The following is a 22,838-nucleotide window of genomic DNA, read 5'->3' on the forward strand; positions in this document are numbered from 1 at the left end:
TTGAGTCCGGGCATGCGAATGCGAGGACAGCTACCTGCTTGTTGAACATCTAACACGGGCTCGTCACTGCATCACTTTATCACAATTGCTTTTCACAGCAGCCGTCAGAATTAGATATTGTTATCTTTAATCCCATTTAATAGATACAGAAAATTCAGGCATACATAAACTTTCCTGTATTAGTTTTCTAGGGCTGCCATAACAAAGTGCCATCAAGCAGCGAGCTTAACACAACAGAAATTGATTGTTTCTCAGTTCTGGAGGCTAGACGTTCAAGGACCAGATGTCAGCACGCTTGGTTCCTTCTGAGGGCTGTGCAAGAGAGTCTATTCTGTGCTTTTCTCTCTTCGCTTCTGTTGATTTGCTGCAAATCCTCGGCATGGTCTGGCCTGTAGATACATCACCTGCCTTCATCGTCACATAAGGTTCTCCCGGTGTCTTTCTGTCCAAATTTCTTTTTTTTATAAGGACACAGTCACATTGGATTAGAGCCCATTGTAATGGCCTCATCTTAACTTGATCACCTGCAAAGACCCTATTTCCAAATTAGGTCACACTCACAGGTTCTGGTATTCAGGACCACAGCATCTTTTTTAGGGGACATGATTCAAACCATAGCATTGCATAAGCTCACCCACCTACTTAGCAGTAGAGACAGAATTCAGTCTCAACTCCCTGTGACTCCATAGCCCGAGGCTCTAACAGCTGTGCCCTCACACATTAGGGCAAAGGGTCCATATCCAAGTATATCGTGCAAACATCATGAGCTGAACATTTTGGCCAGACAGGATTGACTTGGGAATATGCCTTGGTGAGAAGTGTTAGTCCAGTTGTCATGAAACTGGAGGTTTTGAATCTCCATTGAGATACAAGTTACGTGCCCTCTATTGTGTGCAAGAAGCATGTGGTGTCGTCTGTGTCGTCTAAATAGAACAGGGTCTCTTACCTTGGCACTCACATTCTGGGCTGGATGATTCTTTATTGTGTCACGTGCACTGTAGGATGTTTAACTATCATCCTTCGCCTCTCCCTGTTACATGCCACAACCCAAAATGTCTCCAAACATTACCACATATCCCGGGGGGCCGGGGGGGGGAGGGGGACAGCATTAGGCAGCCACTGGTTAGAAAGGGAGGGCTGGCACTTGCTGAGTTTTGCTTAGACGTCGTGTTTATGTGGAGCGGTGCTGGTGATGAGGGCGAGGAAGACAGGCCGTCCTTGTTGAACTTGCTTGGGGCTCTGTGGCATCTGTGGACATGAGAAGGAGGAAAAGAGAAAGCAGAGCTAAAGACCCAAAGCATGTTATGCATACTCTCTGGACAGTTGGAGGTGTTTCAAAGCAAAATAGTAGTTTTGGAATAAATTTGAGATAAAGATCTTTGTGGGGACAGAGCCCCAGAAAGCAGTTTCCAGGCTCTCGGCCTCACATGGAAAGGTGTTGGCTCAGGTAGTAAATGGCCATCAACGGTGATTGCATGGCCATCAGCTGTGGCTAGTTGGCCGTCAGCTGTAACCAGTGAGCCATTGGCCACTAATATAACTGCTGTGGCTACACTAGCAGCAAATGGGGGCTGGCAAGAAGATGGTGCCTGAGCTAGCAAGTGGCGGAGTGTGGATTGCAGATTGCAGAGAAGCGGATTGCTAGTAAGTGAGATTGTTTGGCAGAGACAAATGGATGGCGCGTTGCGGATAGTGTGGCTCCTGCTTCCTGTTTCTCCAACCCAGCTGCCAGCAAGAATATAGTGGTATGACTCCCCTACCTATGGCTCCATGGGTGCGTCTTTTTGGCCTCACCATATCCTGTGTTCTCTTGTGGGGAGCAGGAGCTGAGACCCCGCCGGACGCCCTGCAGGACAATCTTTCATTGGAACAACAAGGGGTTAATCCATGTTTCAGAAAAAAAAAAAGCAAATGATCCTGATGGCAGACCAGAAGTTAAGGTTTTACTTACTGTTTGGGGAGATAGTTGCAAAGAAGATCAGAGTTTTAATGGGCCTTCCTACTTTGGGAGAAGGGGCGGTAAACCCTGCTTACACCTGCAGGACACCTTGTGATGTTTTTACCTTGTTCTTTATGGTGAGAAGCCATAGCCACTCTCAGCCAGACATGGCAGAGCTGTCCAGAAATTCTGGTTTAAGGCTCACCCTCACCCTCCATCCTCCAGTTCACACTGTTTTCTTTTCTACTGCTCAGGAAGATGGAGCTTTTTTTTTTCTTCTTCTTCTTTTTGTAAAAATGCTTCTTTGTGGGTTGATTTGCCAGGGCACCCAAGGGACGTTATTTCCTGTGTTGGGGTATCTATACCCCAGGACATCCTTATGCCCCCCCATCAGTCAGTGCATTTTTCTCTTGTCATGGTTGTAGACACTGGTAACAGCCCAAAAAACTGGAAAATGAACTCAGAGCTTGACTGCAGGGAATGTCAACTAACAAAGATAACTCTGCCAAAGCAGTGTCTGTACAGGTTCACGGCTCCAAGAGCCAGTGTTGACGGCCTGGAAGCCCAAGAGAATGGCTTTGAAAAGGAAAGACATCCACCTGCTGTGCAGTTAACCCCAAAAAGGTAATGTCTGAGGACTCCAGATGGGTCCTAATGTGCTTTTGAAGACTCAGGAAACTCAGAGAGCTGTATGATCTGTACAAGCCTCTGCTTGCTGGCTGGGAACAAAAAAACAAGGTATCTCCGTGCAGCACAAATGGATAATCATGTGGAGGGACCCGTTGGTAGGAATTATTGAGCCCGCGTGTTAAAGGAGCTCAAGGTGGAGGCAGTTGAAGAAATAATAATACAGCTCAGTGCTCTAACCTTCAGAACAGGACAACAGGCTCTCTTAAGGTGGAATAGAATGCCCTGAATAAAAATAAAACCCCACCAGCAACCCCTTTGAAAATACAACAATGCATGTGCAGATGAATTTTCCGTAGCATGCAAATCCCCGTGAAGCCAGCCATTCTCTAAGCAATTCAGAAAGCAGGATGGAAAAGTGTGTTTACCTGGCCATAGTTCTTCACATAAGCTCTGTGTCTTTATTGTGCAGTGTCAGGTGCAACCCCGTTCCTAACCTCTTCTTGGTAACTGGGAGTGAGCATACGTTGCCTTTTGGTGGGGGGGGAGCTTGACAGTGTGATGACATTGAGATGTTCGGTTTAAATGTGTCTGTTCTTTCATTCAAAACCTGCCCTCTTCCCATTTGTTAGTATCCAGGTAGAATCTCCTGTGGATCGTGCCAGCCTTTGTTCTCGCCCTGTGTTTATGGCTCTGGGGAGTTTGTGTACCAGGGATGTGGGCATTGGTCTGTGCTGGGCTGTAGGACATGCTTGGGTGCTGCTCAGGGTGACTCTAGTAGGGCGTAGGGACCAGGTTGAATTCAGAGTCGCTAACAGCATGTAGCAGCTGGGACAGAGCCTGAAGTTGGAGCAAAGCAGGTGTGAGACAAACCAGGTGCAGGCTCCCCATGGAAAGAAAACAGCGCCCCGGTGACCAGAACCCACTGATGCTGACCTCTGATCCCCAGGCGAGGTCTCTGTCCTGCCCTGCCCCGCGTTATGGTGTCTGCTGGGCGTCCTGCCCATTGGGGACTCCACAGCAGCATGCAGTTCTTGACGGGCAGAAGTGAATCACGGGCATGTAACCAGCCCGAAGGGGCACTCCCCAGGTGTCTGATCTGTGGCGGAGTAGCAGGTCTGGGTCCCGGACTGCTCACCAGCTGCTCGTGAAGCAGTTCCTACACTTTCCTAAGCCTCCCTTTCCGAGTCTGGAAAAGGAGGCTAACAATAGTGCCCCCGTCTTAGACTGGTCCTGAACATAGAACTTCCTGGTCTCTGTAACGTGCATGTCATAAGTGGAGCTCACAAAGTGTAGATTGTGATTTTTGCACTTGGACTCTTTCAAATTCTGGTTCCTCAGGACCCCATTCCACCTACCTTACTAGCAATCACCTTGAAACGAGTTCTGTAGGTTGCCCTCTAAAGACTGATACCACTCCTACAAGCCATCATCCATAAATAAACCAGGGAACAAGCAATAGCATCCTACAGCTGGCAACCTTGGAAGACTGTGGACTGAGGCCTGGTATGAAAAGACAGGTTTCTTGGAAGCATCGTCGAATCTCATGTTTGGAATGAGCATAAAAGCCTTCTGGTCAGGAGCATGAATGTGGGCTGTTAGGACTCAGGAGGTGGTTACTCTTGGTTGAGGACTGTGACCAGATGGAAGCAGGTGGGGCTCCTGCAGTGAGAGTGTTACATGGGTGAGCTCACCCTGAAATGTCAAGGTCACTCACGAATGCACTTACAACGTGCACTATTCTGGATGTCTGTCAGTGCTTACATAAAGTTTGGTAACAAATCTTGTCATCTCACGTGCAGTTTGGTCCCAGTGTAGTCTGCGTTTGTGGTTGCTCTTTTATTTATTATTTTAAATATTTACAGTAGAAATTCTTCTCATTGAAAGATCTTTAAACAGTACTGATCGTATGAAGTAAAAATTAAAGCCATTGCTTCATGCCTCTCTTTTCATTTTCAGTTCTCAGAGGTAACCACAGTTAAATTTTTGGTAGATTGTTCCAGGGTTTTTTTTCCTCCTTGTGTGTATTTCTGTATTATTTTTCCTTTACTTGAAAAATGAGGTGATCATGTACATCATGTTTTATAACTTGCCTTTTTAAAAAATTCAATAATATATTGGGGGCATCCTTGCATATCAGACATAGAATTGATACCATTTTTTCTTAAGAGCTGCATGATATCCCACAGTATGGATGCACCACAGTTGTTTAGTCCTCCTCCTATTGATTGACAGTGAACTTGTCTACAGCATTTTGCTATTATAAATAATGCTTTTTGAACTCCATGAATCTCCGTAGTAACATCTGTGACACCGCTCAAATCCCAATTAAGGCAGCCAGTTTTAATCTTTTGATTTAAAATACCTTCTTCATTAAGATTTTGGACTGGAGTTTTGTTGGGATGACTCTCTATGGTGGCTGAATCTCAAGTTTAGAGATAGTGAACCAGGCTTGGCTTCCTGGGTAGACATCTGGGTGTGTTCAGTATTACATTATGTATTATGTAGGTTTAAGACAAGTAAAACATACAAGTGTTTGAGCACAATTGTATTTAATGTATAGTCTCTCTGAATGTGTTCAAGTATTAGCTAATCAGGACGAGATATGAATGGAGCCAATTAATAACATGATTATTGGCTGACACTGTCTCCTGTAGATACTTGGCTTCATAAAGCTTTATGATAGTTTGTTGTTTTTATCCCCTCCCTTAAACTCTGTCTTTATTCCAAATTATTAATAGTTCCCTGCCAAGATGTAGCTATCAGAATCTCAAGATGTTCTCATTAATAGAGTTATTAACCCCCTTGCAAACCAGCAAGGCCTTCTCTGGCTTGGGCCCAAAGCTTGGAAAGCATTGCTTGGCTTTCTCTTAACGCTGAGGTTACTAGTTTGACAATGTCTGGCTCTCAGTGCCAGTGCCAGTGCGTTTTTTTTTTTTCTTTAAAGCTCAGTATCTGAATAAATGGATGGGTAAAGAAATGGACTGTTGTTTGAGAAAAACAAGTGTATTAGATGGTTAATGGTAGAATCTAGGTGGTGCTATGAAGGTGTTCCAGTAATATCCTTTGATTTCATGTTAAAACTTTTTCATAGTGAATGTTGGGAGTGGGGAGAATATGAAGCCAAATGAGAAATGGGAAAATCTAACTCACAAAGGACTTGATCTAAAGTCGTAACAATCGATGAAGTTGGTACCAAGTAACGAGTTGAACAGACACTTACTTTTTATAAAGAAGTTTTATATCATATAATAGTTATAGTAATAATGAGGAAAAAGATAATATTGATAACATCCCATAGGTTTTGTGGCATTCTTATTTTCCCTGTGGTATTATATCCTAATACCAAGTCTATAAGGTTATATTTGATCATGAAACATTTTTTAAGTTATCTAATAACATCGTCTGAATTTCCCATGTTTGGAAACAGGGACCCAGAAATATTAAGTGATTTGCCCACGCTTTTGTTACCAGATGAGGCAGATCTTGAACTTGAATTTACATTTTCTAATCATACCTTTGCTATTCCACCATGTGTTCACTCTGCTTATAAGATTCTGAAATCCAAAATCGTACTCTGGGGAATTCATGCGAAGGAGGATCTTTCAGTCAAGAGAATTTTGAGCTCTGATCAAAGCAATGATGGTGGCAAAGCTCTGTCCGCCAGCGTTAGTGGTGACCAGAAGGCCTTCAGCCGCTTCCTAAAAACTTCTCCCGAAGTCACCCCTTTCAGGTCGTACCCAGGATGTCAGCAAAGCTGGCGCTTTGCCCAGCTTTGGGCAGCCTTGTTTTGCTCCCTAATTCGCTGGTGTTTTGCTGACCAAAGATTAGAATTAGTACTAATTCTGGGAGAATTAGTACTTTGTGTTTACTAGGTGTGCACACCGTAATTTTATGGCTAGGTAAGTGGGAAAGTATTATTAGTCTAAATGAATATGCTTTTCAACAGAGCAGTTGTGTTAAATGAATTGAATAGTGTGTGTAGATCAGAAACAGTGGCTCAGTCTTTCCTTTTTTTTCCCTCCCTCCTTTGGATTGTTAGTGAGCTTGAGTAGCTGTGTGTTTCATTGCAGCAGAAATTAATGAAGAGTGAATTGTGTCAAGGTGACATCAGGCATAAAGGAGGACCATCTCCTGTGTGCTGCTGGGCTGTTTGTTGTTAGGAGTTGGTCAATTCATTCCTCTGGAGCACTTTGCTGATGAGGCTGGTCTTCTGAGTGGCTCCCTAACCAGATCCACCTCTGTAGCAGTGCTGGGGATTTGGGTTTTGTTCTTTTCTTTTTCAGTTGTTCTTTTCTTTTTTTCTCATTTTAAAGGAGATCCCCTCCCACCATAAGTTATTATTTAGAGCCAGCAAATATTTTAGACAGTTGGGCTAAAACAAACCACATTTCTTGCCCCCAAACCAGGTCCCCTCCCTAGAGAAAACCACTCTTATTAGTTTGCGTTATTTTCCAGCCTTTCCTTTCCTTTCCTTAGTTCTGTGCATCTGCAGCTGCATACACAACTCATACAGTATTTTGTTGTTCGGGTTTTTCTAAGGCAAATGTGTTTTTATTTTCATCTTGACATTCTCCATTAGCAATATATCTTTGAGAACTTCCAATGTCAGTGCCTATTTGTCAATTTCTTTTCTCCCTTCCATAGATTATTTTACCAATTCTCCTATTTACTGTATATGTCAAATTTTTTTCCTGATACCAAGGATGGTGGGGCCAATGTACTTGTGTATTTGTCTTTGTATTTGCAACACTTGTGGCAAAGTCTTAATTTTCTGAATAAAGAGCATCTTTGAATTATAAAAAGGAAAAATCATTTTCAAAATGAATAAAGATCCACATTCTTTATTGGTTATTCTGAAAATTAAAAATGAGAACCTAAGTATCCTTCCAATGAGTAAAAAACAAGAAGGATCCATAAATCCACTGGTAGCGATGGGGTAGGAAGATTGGTATTCTCATACATTTCCTAGAATACCAGAGGTTTGTACCCTTTTCAGGGGCGGTTTGATCTATATCTAGGTATCTTAGAGAAAGGATTTGTGTTCATAGAGACATGATTATATATATATATATATATATATATATATATATATATATATATAATGTATATTATATATATAAAATCATATATTATGTACATATGTATATTATATGATTATATATATATATATTATATTACATATATATATATATATGATTCTTAACCTTTCTGGCTTGCCAGAACCCTTGAAGATTTTGACGACATGAGATCAGGGCTGAAAATGTCGTGAAGAATTATCAGTACGTGGTAATGGATGAGACCATAATAGTTCATCTGACAAAAAGTGATAGACGCTGTCCAGTGCACACATGTAAGACCTTTGGCAGTATTACAGATATGCAGCTCTTCTGGAGGCCAGATCCGTGGCTCTATAAGTTTATTTCCCCCCACTCCACCAGTCATCTCCCCAAAGCTGCTGTCTGTAAGGGAGACTTAATAATGAAAGAGATTCTGAATAGAGTGATGATGCAACACATTTTCTCCCGTGGGAGAAATAACTTCCAGTCATTTAGTGAGTGCCTGATCCTGGGGCTAGCACCACCGTGGAAGAGCATACTGTATGTGGAAGAGTCTATCGTAAGGGAACCTGCACCAGAATGTAACAGATGACCTGAGGAGCAGTGGCCGGGTTTAAAGAACAGATATTCTAGTTCGGTTGGCGCAGCTCATTTCAAAAAGGCTTCACTGTAGAGATTGTCCTGAGAACACTGGAGGGTGTGGTTTTGATTTATAGAACTCAGAAGCATTTGGGAAGGCTCCAGGTTGTCTTGCATAGGTGTTCTCAGAAATGTTTCGCATAAACCTTTTTCTTATGGAGACATTGATTTGGCAGCAGCTGCATAGGGCACAAAGCAGTGTTCTGGATAAAACCACATAACTTTGTGCACAAGCTTTCTTGTAGGCTCCTGGCCGGGAGAAAGGGAGGAATACAACCGACTGTATCCTGGGTTAATTTTATCTACTTAATTGCAAGCTCTTGGCATCGTCATTTCCCAAAAACCTATTATGGGGTAGAAAATACAATATCAGAAGTGAGGAAAGAACTCTAATGGGAACTTTGGGTGAGTAAGTAACAAATAAACTACATTTTAGGTTTCTTATATTTTAAAACAGGAGACATATTGCTGATTCCTAGTTGGGTTTGAATGATTTATAACCTTTTATTTGTGGTTGAGTGTTGCAATCTATGTTGTCATGGAAATTCTATTGAATTTATAGGTCCATTTATCCAAAATGATTTTCCAGACTTCATTTCATGGTGAATCATATGGCTGTTACTCCCAAGTACAAAGCAATTTCTAAAAAGTTTCATATTACAAAGAGCACAAACACTGCGGTGGTTATTTTCGTGTTTTTGAAATACAAATGAGTTCCAGATGCACCTATGGACCCCCTCCCGCTCCACTGTGTCCAAGGTGTTAAGCTCCACAGCATTTCAGAACCAACTTTATGTATAAAATAGCGATGGAAGCAAGGAAAGGTTGTTTTAATAGAAAGGTACTACAGGAACTCTCGTATGAATAGGTAAAAAATGGTCTTGAAATTACTGGTTTTTGGGTGGGGGCAAGACTGCTCTCTCAGTCTTTGAGCCCCATTGCAGCAGACATGTGCCTCCCACCCCCTTAAAGTTCAGTCGTAGTGGGAAAGGGAAAGAAAATCAAAATGCGTTGCCATATCCATTGACTCGATTTCATGTGACAGTGGGTGTAGAGACAGTTGAGCAGCCTTCCTGGCCTCTACCCACTAGATGCCAATAGCATCTTCTGCCCACTTGTGATGACCAAAAATGTCCGTAGATCTTGACAAATGTCCCCTGGTATCCAGAATCACCCCTGGTTGAGAACCACTGCTCTGGAAGCTTTATGTTAGGATCCTAGAAGTAGCTAATGGGTAGTTCTCATTGCTAATGAGAATTCTGGTCAGGTTGTTGCACAGAGAGGATTTTAAATATGTGGGCGGTGCAATCAAATGCCTGGGTTTGAGTCCCAGTTTTATTACTTCTTAGACAAAATTTAGTATTCAGCCTTAATTTCCTTTTGTATAGCCATAGACTGGAGAAAAGAATAGTACTTAACCCCAAAGATGATGGGAAGGATTAAAGGAGTTAATTCATTCATGTAAAATATTGTGAACTTTGGATACATTTCTTTCTTTTTTAAAATAATTTTTAATTTTTCAGTTACAGTTGATATATGATATTATATTAATTTCAGGTATACAACACAGTGATTAGACATTTATATAACTTACAATGTGATCGCCCCAATAAGTCTAGTACCCATCTGACACCATACATAGTTATTGCAATATTATTGACTATATTCCCTATGCTGTACTTTACATCCCCATGACTTGTTTTTATAACTGTCAGTTTGCACATCTTAATCCTTTCCCCTTTTCCTTACCTCCCATCTGACAACCATCAAAATGTTCTCTGTGTCTATGAATGTGTTTCTGTTTGTTTGTTTTTATTTATTTTGTTTTATAGATTCCACATATAAGGAAAATCACACAGTGTTTGTCTTTCTCTGTCTGACTTATTTCACTTAGGGTAATACCCTCTAGCTTCATCCATGTCACATGTCCCTTTGAAGTAGTGTTTTGGGTGTCTTCAGTTAAATACCCAGAAGTGGAATTACTGGGTCCTTCTTTGTCTCTTTTTATAACCTTAGCTTTAGAGTCTATTTTGTCTGATACAAGTATTGCTACCCCAGCTTTTTTTATTTTTTTTTTCCATTTTCATGACATATCTTTTTCCATCTCTTTTCTTTCAGTCTGCATGTATCTTTTGATCTAAAGGGAGTCTCTTGTACTCGCAGGCAGCATATGTAAGGGTCTTGTTTTCTTATCCATTCAGCCTTCCTGTGCTTTTGATTGGAGCACTTAATCTATTTACATAGGTCTGTAGTTATTGCCATTTTAATATTCTTATTTTTTTATTCTTCTTCTTAAAGACGCCGCTTTAACATTTCTTGTGATACTGGTTTGGTGGTGATGAACTCTTTTAGCTTTTTCGTGTCTGGAAAAGATTTGGATGCATTTAAGCAGCCCTCGTGGAATGTTTTATGGAGGAGGCTGTCTCTTGGACTCATTTGCAGTGTCTGCCTGAAGGGAAACAGTGGGAAGAAGCAGGGCTTGGTCAGCGTAATTATTGTTTGGTCCTAGGCTGGCATGGTTCTACAAACCAGAGACAGTCACCTTAATTTGCTCTATCAGACAGGTAATTTCTCTCTGGCCTTACCCTGTGGTTTAGAGTAGCCTCTGTCGAATCAAATGGGTTTAGGGCAGAGAACCAAACTAGGCCCTGCTCTATTATTGGGTGACATTATACTTTTGGTTATCCCAGTTTTAAAAGTGCACCTATTTTGCTAATATTATTTGTTTCTTTTTAAAGTCTAATATACAAAGGGAAAATTCACAAATATTAAGTGTACAACTGAGCAAAATTTTATACTCTTGCAATCAGGCCCAAGATCAAGAATGGACACTTACTGGCACCCCCACAACCCTGCTTCCAGTTGCTGCCCCCCAGGGGTAACCATTGTGCAGTTTCTAACTGCATGGGTTCTCCCTGATTTTGCACTTTATTCCAATGGACTCACATGGTATATCCTTTAAAATATATATATAGATAACTAGATATGTCTTATTTGGCTCAGCATTGTGAGATTCGTCTATATTGTTACCGGTAGTTGTAGTTCATTCCATTAGATATTCCATTGTGTGACTATGTCACAGTTTTTTTATCCATTCCATTATTGATTAGCATTTGGGCAGGTTCCAATTTGCTATAGCCCTTTCACTAATTTATTTGTATTTTCCCCCTTTAACTAGTTTTTAAATACATGTGAATCAGTTGGAGGCCTACAGTGTGCCAGGTGCTTTTCCTGTCATTTTATTTAGTCCCCACTGTGATTCAGTGATGTATTTCTTTTCCTAATTTACCCATGAGAATATTGAGATTCAGAGAGGGTGACTAACTTCACCTGGGTCACACAGCTACTGCTTACTGCCCCTTTACCTGAGTATATTAAGGGTACCTGGCTAACATACCGCCAGATGCTGAACATACCTCATTTGTGTTCAAGCTATGCTGAAATGTACAAAATAACTCATGAATCATGCGCAGTAAATTCCTGAAAGACTCAACTAACTGTTATAAGCAACAGCCTGAACTCTTCCCTACCAAGGGAAAATTCCAAAGATTAAATATTTATTTGACTAATCAGATGCATCACAGAGACAGAAATTCCAAAAATCAGCTAATAAATAGACTTATAATGGCATAAACAAGTTACACACCGAGACTTTTAAAAGGGATCCCAAAATCATCCTGACACTTGATTGTATATGAGTTACAGGTCTGGTGTGCAATTTGGGTTCTTCTCCAAAATTTTGGATTCCTGCTGTAAAGTAGATGAAGACAATTTCATGTTATAGGTCAAGTGTGAAAAGGAAATAATTAGGATTAGTGCACTCTGTGATTAATGATATTGTATAAAGCAAGCATTTGAGAATGTTTATCTAAATGCTACCTTGCCTGCAAAGAGGCTGAATACCTGCTATTCTTGGGAGCCTAGTTCTTCTAAAAATATTCTTCCCGTGAAGGCTATGTGAAGCCCACAAGTAAATTTCTCTACTACCCCTTGTGGTATGACTCATTGGGATGTTGGCTGGCCTGTGGAAACAATTTGTTTTCCTCTTAATTTACATATCTCTTCTGGTCATAAAGGAAGTAATAAAGATACGTAATGATAAAAAGTGAGAGCTATTTGGTTTGTTCTTACTTTTCCAAAGCATGTGAGTAGTGAATCTATTACAATGATCCTATGAGGTAAGTATTACCTCTATTTGACAGAAGGAGTCACTGAACCTTAGAGATCTCCAATGTCTTCAGGATACAAATCAGATCTAATGCTGTAGCCCGTGTTCCTTGATCTTCACTTAATATCACCCAGTCGTTTTGGCTGCCAACTTCATGTACATTTTTCTGTAAGTCACAAGAGAGTGAGCTGAGTTGCAACACAGGCTACATACATTCTCTAGGAGAGAAGCCTGTTAGAAGAGGTGAATGGGGAAGACAGGGCTCAGAGCTCGGAGAAGCTCTGAAAGTAACTGGATTGCAGAATGGTTTTACAATGTGATACACAGACACATAAACATACATATGGGTGTGTTGGCTTCAAATCCATAGTGACTTTGGGGGGTGTATTAGTCAGGGTTCTCCAGAGAAACAGAACCAATAGGGGAGATAATAGATATAGGAGGGAGGGTCAGAGAGATGTACCTCTCTTTTATGTGTGTGTGCATGTGTATATGTGTGTGTGTGCGCACGCACGCATGTATATGTGGGGGGGGGGTGGCAGAGAGAGAGAGAGACTGAGTTCGTAAGGGATTGGCTTACTCCGTTCTGGAGGTTGGCAAATCTGAAATTTGCAGAACAGGCTGGAAATTCTAGCAAGAGTTGCAGTCTTAAGTCCAAAGTCTGGAAACTTAGGTAGAATTTCTTCATTGCAGTCTGGATGCAGAATTTCTTTTACTTAGGGAGACCTCAGGCTTTCAACTGGTTGGATGAGTCCCCCCCACGTCATGAAAGGTAGTCTGCTTTACTCAGAGTCTGCTGATTTAAATATTAATCACATCTAAAAAATACCTTCACAGTAACATCTATAATAATGTTTGACCCAACAACTGGGCACCATAGCCCAATCAAGTTTACGCACAAAATTAACCATCGCAGGGGATAAAAATATAATAATGACTCTGTAAAAAGGTAACTGGGAGTAAAAACTGTTCGTTGATATAAAATACCCATATCGTAGTTCTGAATTCAGAGTGTTTGTGTTATACATTTTTATATGATATGTATAGTATGTATTTGTCATTTTTCTCCATGATTTAAATGAATAGATTTTCTTTTGTTGGAGTATTAAAATTTCAGGCAGTTGCTTGGGTAGGAAATTGCTTGAATTTCTTGTAGATAAAAGAGAAAATAATATAATCTGTGTTTAGCGGAACCATACCTGGGGCCACTTAGCCATTTCACAGTGATTTTTGGCATATATTTGCATTTTCTTCAGTGTTTTCTCCTTCAGTGTAAATCCGTTTGTTCTCTTACTATTCTCATCTCTCCTTGCTACTCATTTTCTTACTGATTCCTTGAGATAGCAAGAACCTCATTATTGTGTTTGCGGCTTTATCATTGGGCAATCTTTGCTGCCTCTCAGAGTCCCTCCTCATTCACTCCACAAATAAATCACTGGTACTTAGAATGAGCAGCACTGTTCAAGACCAGCCTTGCATTAGGCAAATAGAGTCCTGCCTGCATAGATCTTCCTGTCTGATGACAATGGCAGAATCAAGAATTAGAGCATGTTGTGTTGAGTGTGTGTGATCTGGCTTAATGGTAGTTAGGGTACAGCATAATCTAAAAATCAGATAATATCAAGAACCTGTATATGAAAACCTCAATTCTGGCATCATCCTATGCAAATCTTCTAATACGTGGAACCAGCAGTTCATTACCTGTGTTTGGATTTCTACTGTGCCTTCACTACACATTTTTTTATTCTTAGGCAACAGTTTCCTGTCCCCCACCAAGTTCTCAGCCGGCTTAACTAATTACTTGGTTAGCACCGAGTGTGCTAAAAAATACATCTCACCTCTTCTGTTTTGTTACCTCCTGCCTCCTCTGTGATTTTTAATTCTTGCTGTTGCCTTTTCGGTCGCCATCTTTATCTCATCCTTTTTACATCTCACCTATTATTTTCCTGTATCTTTTCTTGGGGGTTCTTCCACTCTACTGAAGATGCCCAACAGTATTCTGGAAATGTCTACCAAATGGTCAGTGGATTGCTTTTCCTCTGAGCTATCTAAATGCTCTTTCCCTCCTTAATTCATCATGAAATTTTCTTGGGCCATGTATGTGTGTATTGAAGAAATGTAAGTTTTTTGAGAGGAAAGTAAAATACAGTGCTTTCTAACTCACCAAAGAAGGTACTGTTGGATTTTTCACTCTTGTGTTAGGATTATATCCTCTTGCCACCATTAGGATGGAGACGTGAGAGCTGACTAACATCAGAGAATAGAAAGTCCACCTTCAAGAAAATGTCTCACCCATTGCCTGTATTATTTTAGTGTTCTTTTAATATATACCTCACTTGACCATGAGCCATTTAATTGCCTTATGCTTTTTTTGTGGTACATTTACCTGTGACTCAAGTTTCACATTCAAAACAAAAGTTAACTTATCTCTTTATTGATAGTTTAGTCTTCCCAAGTATAAGCTGTGTCTTCATCTGTCATAATGCCTTATATTTTATAGGTATTAAGCAAAAAATTATGCCTATTGAAAGGAAGCACAGTGATTAAGACCTTCAGTAGGATTGGAAAGATGAGGTGTCTATCCCAACCCTACCCTCCTTCCTTAAGAGCTTTGTAAATTTAGAAATCTTTGCTTTCTTTGGCTGTAAAATCAGGATCATGGTGGTAGCTACCTGAGTGAGTGTGAAAGAATGATGGTAGTACAGTTCCTGGCACACAGTAGGCATTCACTACATGTTGGAAAAGCAACATTAATAAAAATATAGAAGGCTTTAATTTTCAGATCTGTCGCCTTTTTTTTTTTTTTTTTTTTTTACATTTTTAAATGACTTCATTTATATGACATTCTGGGAAAGGCCATACTTAAGGATAGAGAGCAAATTAGTGGTTTCCAGAGATTACATGTGAGGGAATTTGGAATGATGGAATTGTTCTGCATCCTGATTGTTGTGGGGTCACATTTATCTATACATGTTGTAAGAATAAAGGGAAACTTCATTTAAAATGGAGTAGGGTGGCCAGAAGAGGGAGCCCCCATGCACTACAACTGGACATCAATCACAAGAAAAATAACCAATTGCTGACCTCAGCAGGAGACTGCCTACCTTGCAAGCCAATACTACTTTACTGCTTCAGTAGGAGGGAAGAATTCCTTATTTGCCCAGTAACAGCTCAGCCAATGAGAGACTGTCACCACCCTGAATTCCCACTTTCCTCCAATGGCCTTTCAGATCTGTTGCTTTCTATTCATTCAGCTTAACACACAGAGTGATACAAATAGGAAACCAGGCATATAGGTAGTTTTTACATCAAATTGCAACTATAGTCATTTTAAATGCAAAGCAGGAGAAAGGGAACCTAAGTGTTCATATTGTTGTGACTGTGTACTTCATGTTAACACCCAACAACAGTAGAGCACCCACTGCTGTCAACCCTGTGCTCACAGTACCGATTTCATCTTTCCCATCGCCTGGCAATGTTGCCATTCATTCAGGCATTTTCCACATCTATCTTTTAGCACATGCTTCCTGGTCAGTGCTGGGGCTTTCCCCCTGCCCTGTAAAGTTCTATTTTCCAAATATCAGGTTACGCGTTATTATGTTTTATATTATCTACCACCCTGATCTGGCTAGAGACATGCCTGGGGGTTTGTCCATTCCAGCCATTTCACAGGTAGAATTCGATGAGTCATCCTGCCTTCTGATTCTTGCTCATGAGTATGAAAGATTTTTCAGAACTGTTCCCTGATCGCACCCTGGTGCTCAACAGTCTACCAGTGGCTTTTTAGTTGAGCTTCATGTGGTTTGTTTTTGTTGTTGGGAAGACTTACATGTCTCATGGCACTCTGCATGGTGGAGGGACATCCATTTATACAAAGTTGATCCAGCTTTCCTTGCCTTGCAAAGAGGGTCTGGTTGAAATAGACAAATATAGGCTTCAGCTGTGTAATTTTGTTGAAGAACCAAAGTGTTCTAATCTCAAACATATTTAGAAAACACTAAGAGTTAACATTATTAGGTCTTAAATACTATTCCTCACTAAAAGGAACCAGGGCTCACTCAAGAAATGACCAGTTTTAGGACTGGAGCAGAGCATCTGTGCCAGCTAATAATAAGGTGTTAAAAAATAAAAAAAAGTGGGAACGTGGCAGAATGACAGGAATCTGAAGAGTTTGCTAGTGAGCAAATCTAAGACAGTTTGAGCTTAAAAATAAATACTGGTAGTAATGGATTATAACCCACTGAATAAAATAGAAACAAAAACAAATGAGTTTCTGTTGATATCAATGAGTGAATGAATGAATGAACGAACGAACGAACGAACGAACGAACGAACGAACGAACGAACTGTGGAGAGGGAAGGCTATTTCTTACATTAGAATGCTATTAATGAATATTGAAAGCTGGTAGAGTTAAAAAATAATCAATGGATACTAAAACTAGTGGGTGAAAGTTAGACGAGGAACAGGATATTTATGTAATCTCAAAATATCTCCCTACAAAGTACGTTTTAGTTACAAAAGGAAAATTAATAACTTTAAAGTAGAGAAGCCTCGCAGACATCACCTTAACCATGTGATCACGTTAAACACCCCTCTTGTTAGAATAAACGCACTTAATGTGCTTCCTGAAATGGTACACTGTGAAGACAACAATATTAATTCTGGGGTAACCTGCCCAAAATGCACCACCTAAATCTAATCATGAAAAACCATGAGACAGACCCCGCCTGTCTATTTCACATTGCCAAAGTAAAGAAAGAAAGGCTGAGGAACTGTTCCAGATGAAAGTTGGGGTGGGAGAGTGGTCTGTATAGAGACATGATAACTACATGTAAAATTTGATTGTATATTGCATTCCTGGACTGAGAACCAAAATAATGATCTATAATGAACTCATTTGGACACTTGCCAAAATTTGAAAACGCACTGTATATAGTATTGTATCAAAGTGAAATTTGCAAATTTTAATAATTATACTGTGGTTAAATAAGAGAATTATACTCATTCTTAGAAATTATGTGCTTAGGTATTTATAGGTAAAGGGGCATATTTTCTCCTATTTCCTGCCAAATGATTCAGAAAAAAAAAATTGCATGTGAGGAAAGAAGATGTAAGTGGGGCAAAATATAAATAATTGGTGGCAGTGGGTGCAGGTCGTGGGTGAGGGAACAGTGAAAGATCTCTTTCTTGCTGGATTTTTGAGATCTTTTCTTCAGCTTAGTTCTCCACGTTTCTTCCGGAGGATTGCTATACAGTAAGCGTCACTTAGATTCACATTATTCAAAAGAACACGCTTTGGGGAATGCTGAAAGGAAGGCTCTGAGTATAGTTCTTGACAGCAGGTACAGAAAGTTGATGGCTGCTCAAGATATTTAATAGCCACCACAACACCTTCCAAAGATATTTCTGGAAAATAGATTTCCAGCCTCTGCCCAAATTTGTCTCATCAACAATAACACTAAAACAACTTAAAAGTCCAATTTACTCAGCAAAACTCCATGTACTTATTGACTCTCACATTTAAGATAGCTTCAGAAGTTCACATAATTCAGTAGACGACAACTTGAGAGAAACAGCAAGGAAAATTGATATTTCAGACTTATGCTACTGTTCTCTCCATGAGACATTTTATTATCCTGATGGGTGGAGCCATGACTCAAAGACATTTTCTAAAAATGAATTTTCTCATCCAGTTGTAAATGAAAATGCCCTTGAAGAGGCCTTAAAGTATTTTGTATCACACGCTATTCAGGTGATACATTAAACAATGCCACCCTTACCCATGCACTGAAGAATAAGAAAACACTCTGGGAACTTACTTAATTTGAGGGCCTGAGTTTTAAAAGGAAAGTGAAGTGTAATTTTCTGAATATGCTTGTGTCAATTTTCTTTCTTGGGCTAGTGGCAATGTATCCAAAGAAATTCATTCAATATTAAACTGTTTTAATCTGTACCTCATTGAATGGATTTTTCTCATTGTGAATTCATGATGTCTACAGCTGTCCAAACCTAAAGGCAACACATTTGTAAGAAGCTGCCAGATTCAGCTGGAATTTACAGTCTGAGAAAAAAACAATTCGCTTTGAGAAAGAAAATCCTAGACAAAAATCTACCGATCTTTCTCCTAGCCACTTGGGTACTTGAGTTTTACTAGAAAGTGTCCTGATTGGGTAACCTGATTTCACCCTTCAGAAAAGAAATATCACCTTGCTCTTAACACCTTGGTTAATTCAGTCAGCAGGACTCTGTTTACCTTTGAGCTATTCCCTCAGCTAATCTCGGCAACTTCACTTTCCCCTCTGGGAATTTATCATTCAGTATCAAATCTCCAAACTCTACTTGGGGTGCGGTTGTTCCATCTATTACAGAAAATAGCGTCATATCATTTGGAAAAGTGAGGAAGCAGAGGTCATAGAAGAGAGCTAATGATACAGGAGATTTGATTTTCTGTAAGGAGTAGATTCAGTCTAGAAGAGTCAGTGGAATTAGACATTTTCAGGTCTCTATCAAATGTTAGCTTTACAATGTGGTGGCGATGGTGGTGAGTTGTTGAGACTGGTGGGGTCTAATGTGCTGTATACTATACACTATACTCACTCATCTGCTCCCCATATCCACCCACCAAGGGCAAGTACTTGATTCTGTGCATGAGGAAGCCCGTGCTCAGAAATTAGCTTGCTTGCCTGAGGTCTCACAGGCAAGTGAAAGAGGGAGCTGGAATAGGAGCCCACATCTGTTATTTTTATCATAAATGTGGGCTCAGGAGACTACTCTGTGGTCCATTTTTCTTCTCTGAATTGTATGAAATATCAAGGAGTGTTCAAGCATTAAAATTGTATAATGAATTTAAGTTGATTTATCGGTGTTCTGCTTTTTGAATGAGAAATTTTAGCCAAATGGAAGAGAAGGTCTTTAAGGTTGGGAGGAGAGCACCTGAATTTTATACTCTTTCTCATGTTTAATCTTAGCCATGTTAACATCGGCTTTCTGAAGTACTATTTCCTCATCTATAACTGAGTGTAGTAATTTTTGCCCTGTCTTCACAGGGGTTGTTAGATGGATTAAGTGAAATAATGTATGTGATGACTTTTTGCAAACTGTAAAGTGTAAGGCATTGTTACTAACACTACCGTTATGTTTCTTTGTGGATTCAAACAAATATTCCATTTAGACTACTTCTCAAGGCTACTGAGAGGACCTTTCACATTTATTAGAATGGCCAGTGTTTATAAAGATGCGCCCATTTGAGCCTTTATCATTTTAACACGTGGACTGAATCTCACAGGCTTTGTTCACTTTCTACTTCAAGATGTTTAACTCCATTAAAATTTTGCTTCTTAATAGGGAACTTTCATGACATGAGTACTATGTAATAGGAAGGTGTCAGTATTGTTTATTTGGGGGGCTCCAAGAAGGCATCATTGTTATGTGAGAAGATGTGTGTTTTAGCAATACCTGGTGAAGGTAAGTGGAGGTAAAATGGTATGATGATGATATGATGCCTGGGGTTTGCTCTCAAATACTTTAGCAAAGAAAAAACTACAGATAGATGAATACATTTGACAAAATTATAGTAAGTGGGGGAATCTGGGCTCATTGTATTATTCTCTCTACTTCCATGTAGGTGTCAAAATTTTTCATAATACATTTTTAATTGTTCTTTTACAGATGCAGATTTTCTTTTACAATCCAGACGACTTTGACAGCTTTCAAACTGCAATTTCTGAAAACAGAATAATCGGAGCCATGGCCATATTTTTTCAGGTAAGTTAACAGTGGCCCAAGTACTTCACCTAGAGAGTTTTCAGAGTAGTTTTTCTTAATTCACCAAATTGTTCTATGTTTAATGAACGCATCTGTTTTCTCGTTCACACCTGTCTAAATGAAAGATACTTCATATTGTCTGTTGTGTGATTTAAAATGTAAATAAGTATGTTTAGAAACATAATGAAAATTTTTGCATGAATTATTCTGATTTTATTGCTACTTGACTGGTGCACAGATTGAAGAACACATTTATCATCTAAGTTACTTCACTGGTGAAGCGTTCTGAACAGGTTCCTTCAGCATATTAAGAGGCTGATACAAAAAAAAAAGGTGGTTTTCTTTGGAGCAACTTTAAAATTTGACATTACTTGGAAGTAGATTAATAAATAGCATCAGTCACTTCTCTAAAGAGATCCCTTTTCTTTCCCTCCCAGAAATCCCTATGGCAACTCAAGTTTTATTGAGACCATTTCCACGTTAGTACTTTTATGATTTCCCATCCTTTCTCTCTTTTAATGTGTTTGCATTTATGAGAGTTCTTGGCTCATGTATTGATTCTATACCTAAAAGCCAAACCTTGCATCCTTCCACAGATAATGCTGTCCAGACTTTTTAATAAGTCAAATCAAATTAAAGTAGTGTTGATCATTGGGTGTCTTGACAAGTAGCCTAGAGGAGATCTGGTGCTTTTTGTGTGGAAGGTAACCTGAGCTGTAGGTATGTGACTTGTCTTTCAGTTTCAAAATTTGCCTGAAGACTACATAGAGGTGCCCTTTTACCAGAGTCATTGTTGGAAAATGATGTCTTCCTGACAACTAAAGACATCAGAACTTTTCCATTATGGGCCTTTACCCTCTGTCTTTTGGGGCAAGCACCTTTGTCATTGAGCTGGAGCCATTTTTATTTGGAGTATGTTAATTTCACTGCCTTTTTGAGTGTGTGACACATGATAGATGATTCTCTCCACTGCTCATCTCTCCCTCTTAGCTACCATCTCGCTCTCCCTTACCTTTTTTGGGATAAAGGCTCAAATGGGAGATTATATGTCAAAAATTGAAAAGGCTAATATTCTACCCAAACATCAAAAGCAATAGAGTGGTGGTCATCGGCATTGGTTATGGCATTTGTTTTCAAACTGTGGGTTCTGACCTACTAGTAGGCTATGAAATCATTTCTGTGAGTCCTGACCAGCATTTTAAAAATAATGAATAGAATGTGAAAAAAAAAACACAAGAAAAAAAAAACACAGAAAATATCAGTGTATCACAATAATTTTGTACAACTTTTATTTAGTTATTTACACACAGAGAGACATACTGTGTATGTACTGGGTCATGTTATAAAATGTATTTCTTTTTGTGGATCATGGTCCGGTATTTTGGAAGCCATCTGTTTATGCTCTGTATTGGGCAGATCTCCCCATTGTTCTCACTGTCCCCCCACCTATCTCTTTTCCCTGATTACTTTCATGAACCACAGTAGAGTAGTGTTTTAAGAGCTATTCACTGCCGTGAAAAATATTTGCTTTTGAATCCCATCTCTTGTACTTAACATAATGGTGACGTAGTTCTTTAAACTTTCCAACCTCAGTATCCATATCTGTGAAATGGGGGTACCAACTTTACATTATCAAGCGCGTAGTAGTCATTAAATGAAATCCGTAGCATTGGTCCTGGCACAGAGCAGACACTTGGTAAATGCCAAATTCTGTGTATCCATATCCATCTATCTCTGTTGCTCTGAGACCCCATGGGGTATGTGTCGTCTGCGCATGAATAGAAGTCTTTCCTTGGCATTGTCCTGTGGGCAGCTTGCTTGGGTTCTGCCTGAAGCCCTCTGCTTCTAAAACATGATCAGTCTGTCTTTGGCAATACTGGGTCACTTGAACCATTCTTAACCAATGCCCACTTACATGGTTAATCCCTTGTTTTCTGTTATTGTCCTCTTGGCATGCTGCTTTTCATGTAGCTGGACCTCTATTCCTACAGCCCTGTCATTAAATCTAAGCCCTGCCTCCTTCTCTGTCATGCCCACCACGCCTGCTCCAACCAGGTCCTAATCTATAGGTCACCTTTATTATAGGAAAATAAAATTTAAAAATGTTTTTATGAGTACTGGAAGGACGCGTTCACAGCATGCTCTACCCCAATGCTTTCTATTTTCTCAGCTCTATAAACACTTGTTAAATATAAGAACAATTAGACTCTTAGGTAGGCAAGGCACATTAGTCTACAAACCAGCAAAACACCTCACTGTGAAATCTAGGTTTTGACTTTTTAAAGGATTTCTGGGACACGACTACTAGCTCACATACAAAGAAATTTAATGTGTATTTCATCTGGTATGTTCTTATCTAAATTTTGGCTTGCTGTCCTCCAGACACAAAATAGAGGGCATATAATATAAAAGAGAACAGAATTTTTTTTAGATAGTGTCGGTGCTGAGCTTCTTCCTTTGTTTTCCACGTATGCATTTATGCATCTGAGCTCCCACTGTGACATGCAATGGAAATCTGTTTTATTGTTATTTTAATTTGGCAGTCTAGTTAGAGCCTATATTTTGAGATCTTCATATTTTGAATCTTCTTATAGGAATGTTAAATTTGGGAGTTTGGTATTTCTCCTACAGTAGTCAGTT

At 39.8% G+C, this 22,838-nt stretch overlaps 1 protein-coding gene across 3 annotated transcripts in view; it reads left to right on the plus strand.

Annotated features, from left to right (window-relative positions):
* The window catches only part of PTPRG (protein tyrosine phosphatase receptor type G), a 693,857-nt gene that overhangs the window by 459,053 nt on the left and 211,966 nt on the right, over nucleotides 1-22,838 (plus strand). For all 3 annotated transcript variants that reach the window (XM_019728372.3, XM_019728373.3, XM_019728374.3), the window contains exon 5: nucleotides 20,103-20,198. In XM_019728372.3, coding sequence (XP_019583931.2) covers nucleotides 20,103-20,198 — 96 coding nt within the window. The remainder of the gene's footprint in view (nucleotides 1-20,102; nucleotides 20,199-22,838) is intronic.

The sequence above is a fragment of the Rhinolophus sinicus genome, chromosome 5 (genome assembly GCF_057876585.1).
Source record: "Rhinolophus sinicus isolate RSI-liver-muscle chromosome 5, RSI-T2T, whole genome shotgun sequence".
Lineage (NCBI taxonomy): Eukaryota > Metazoa > Chordata > Mammalia > Chiroptera > Rhinolophidae > Rhinolophus > Rhinolophus sinicus.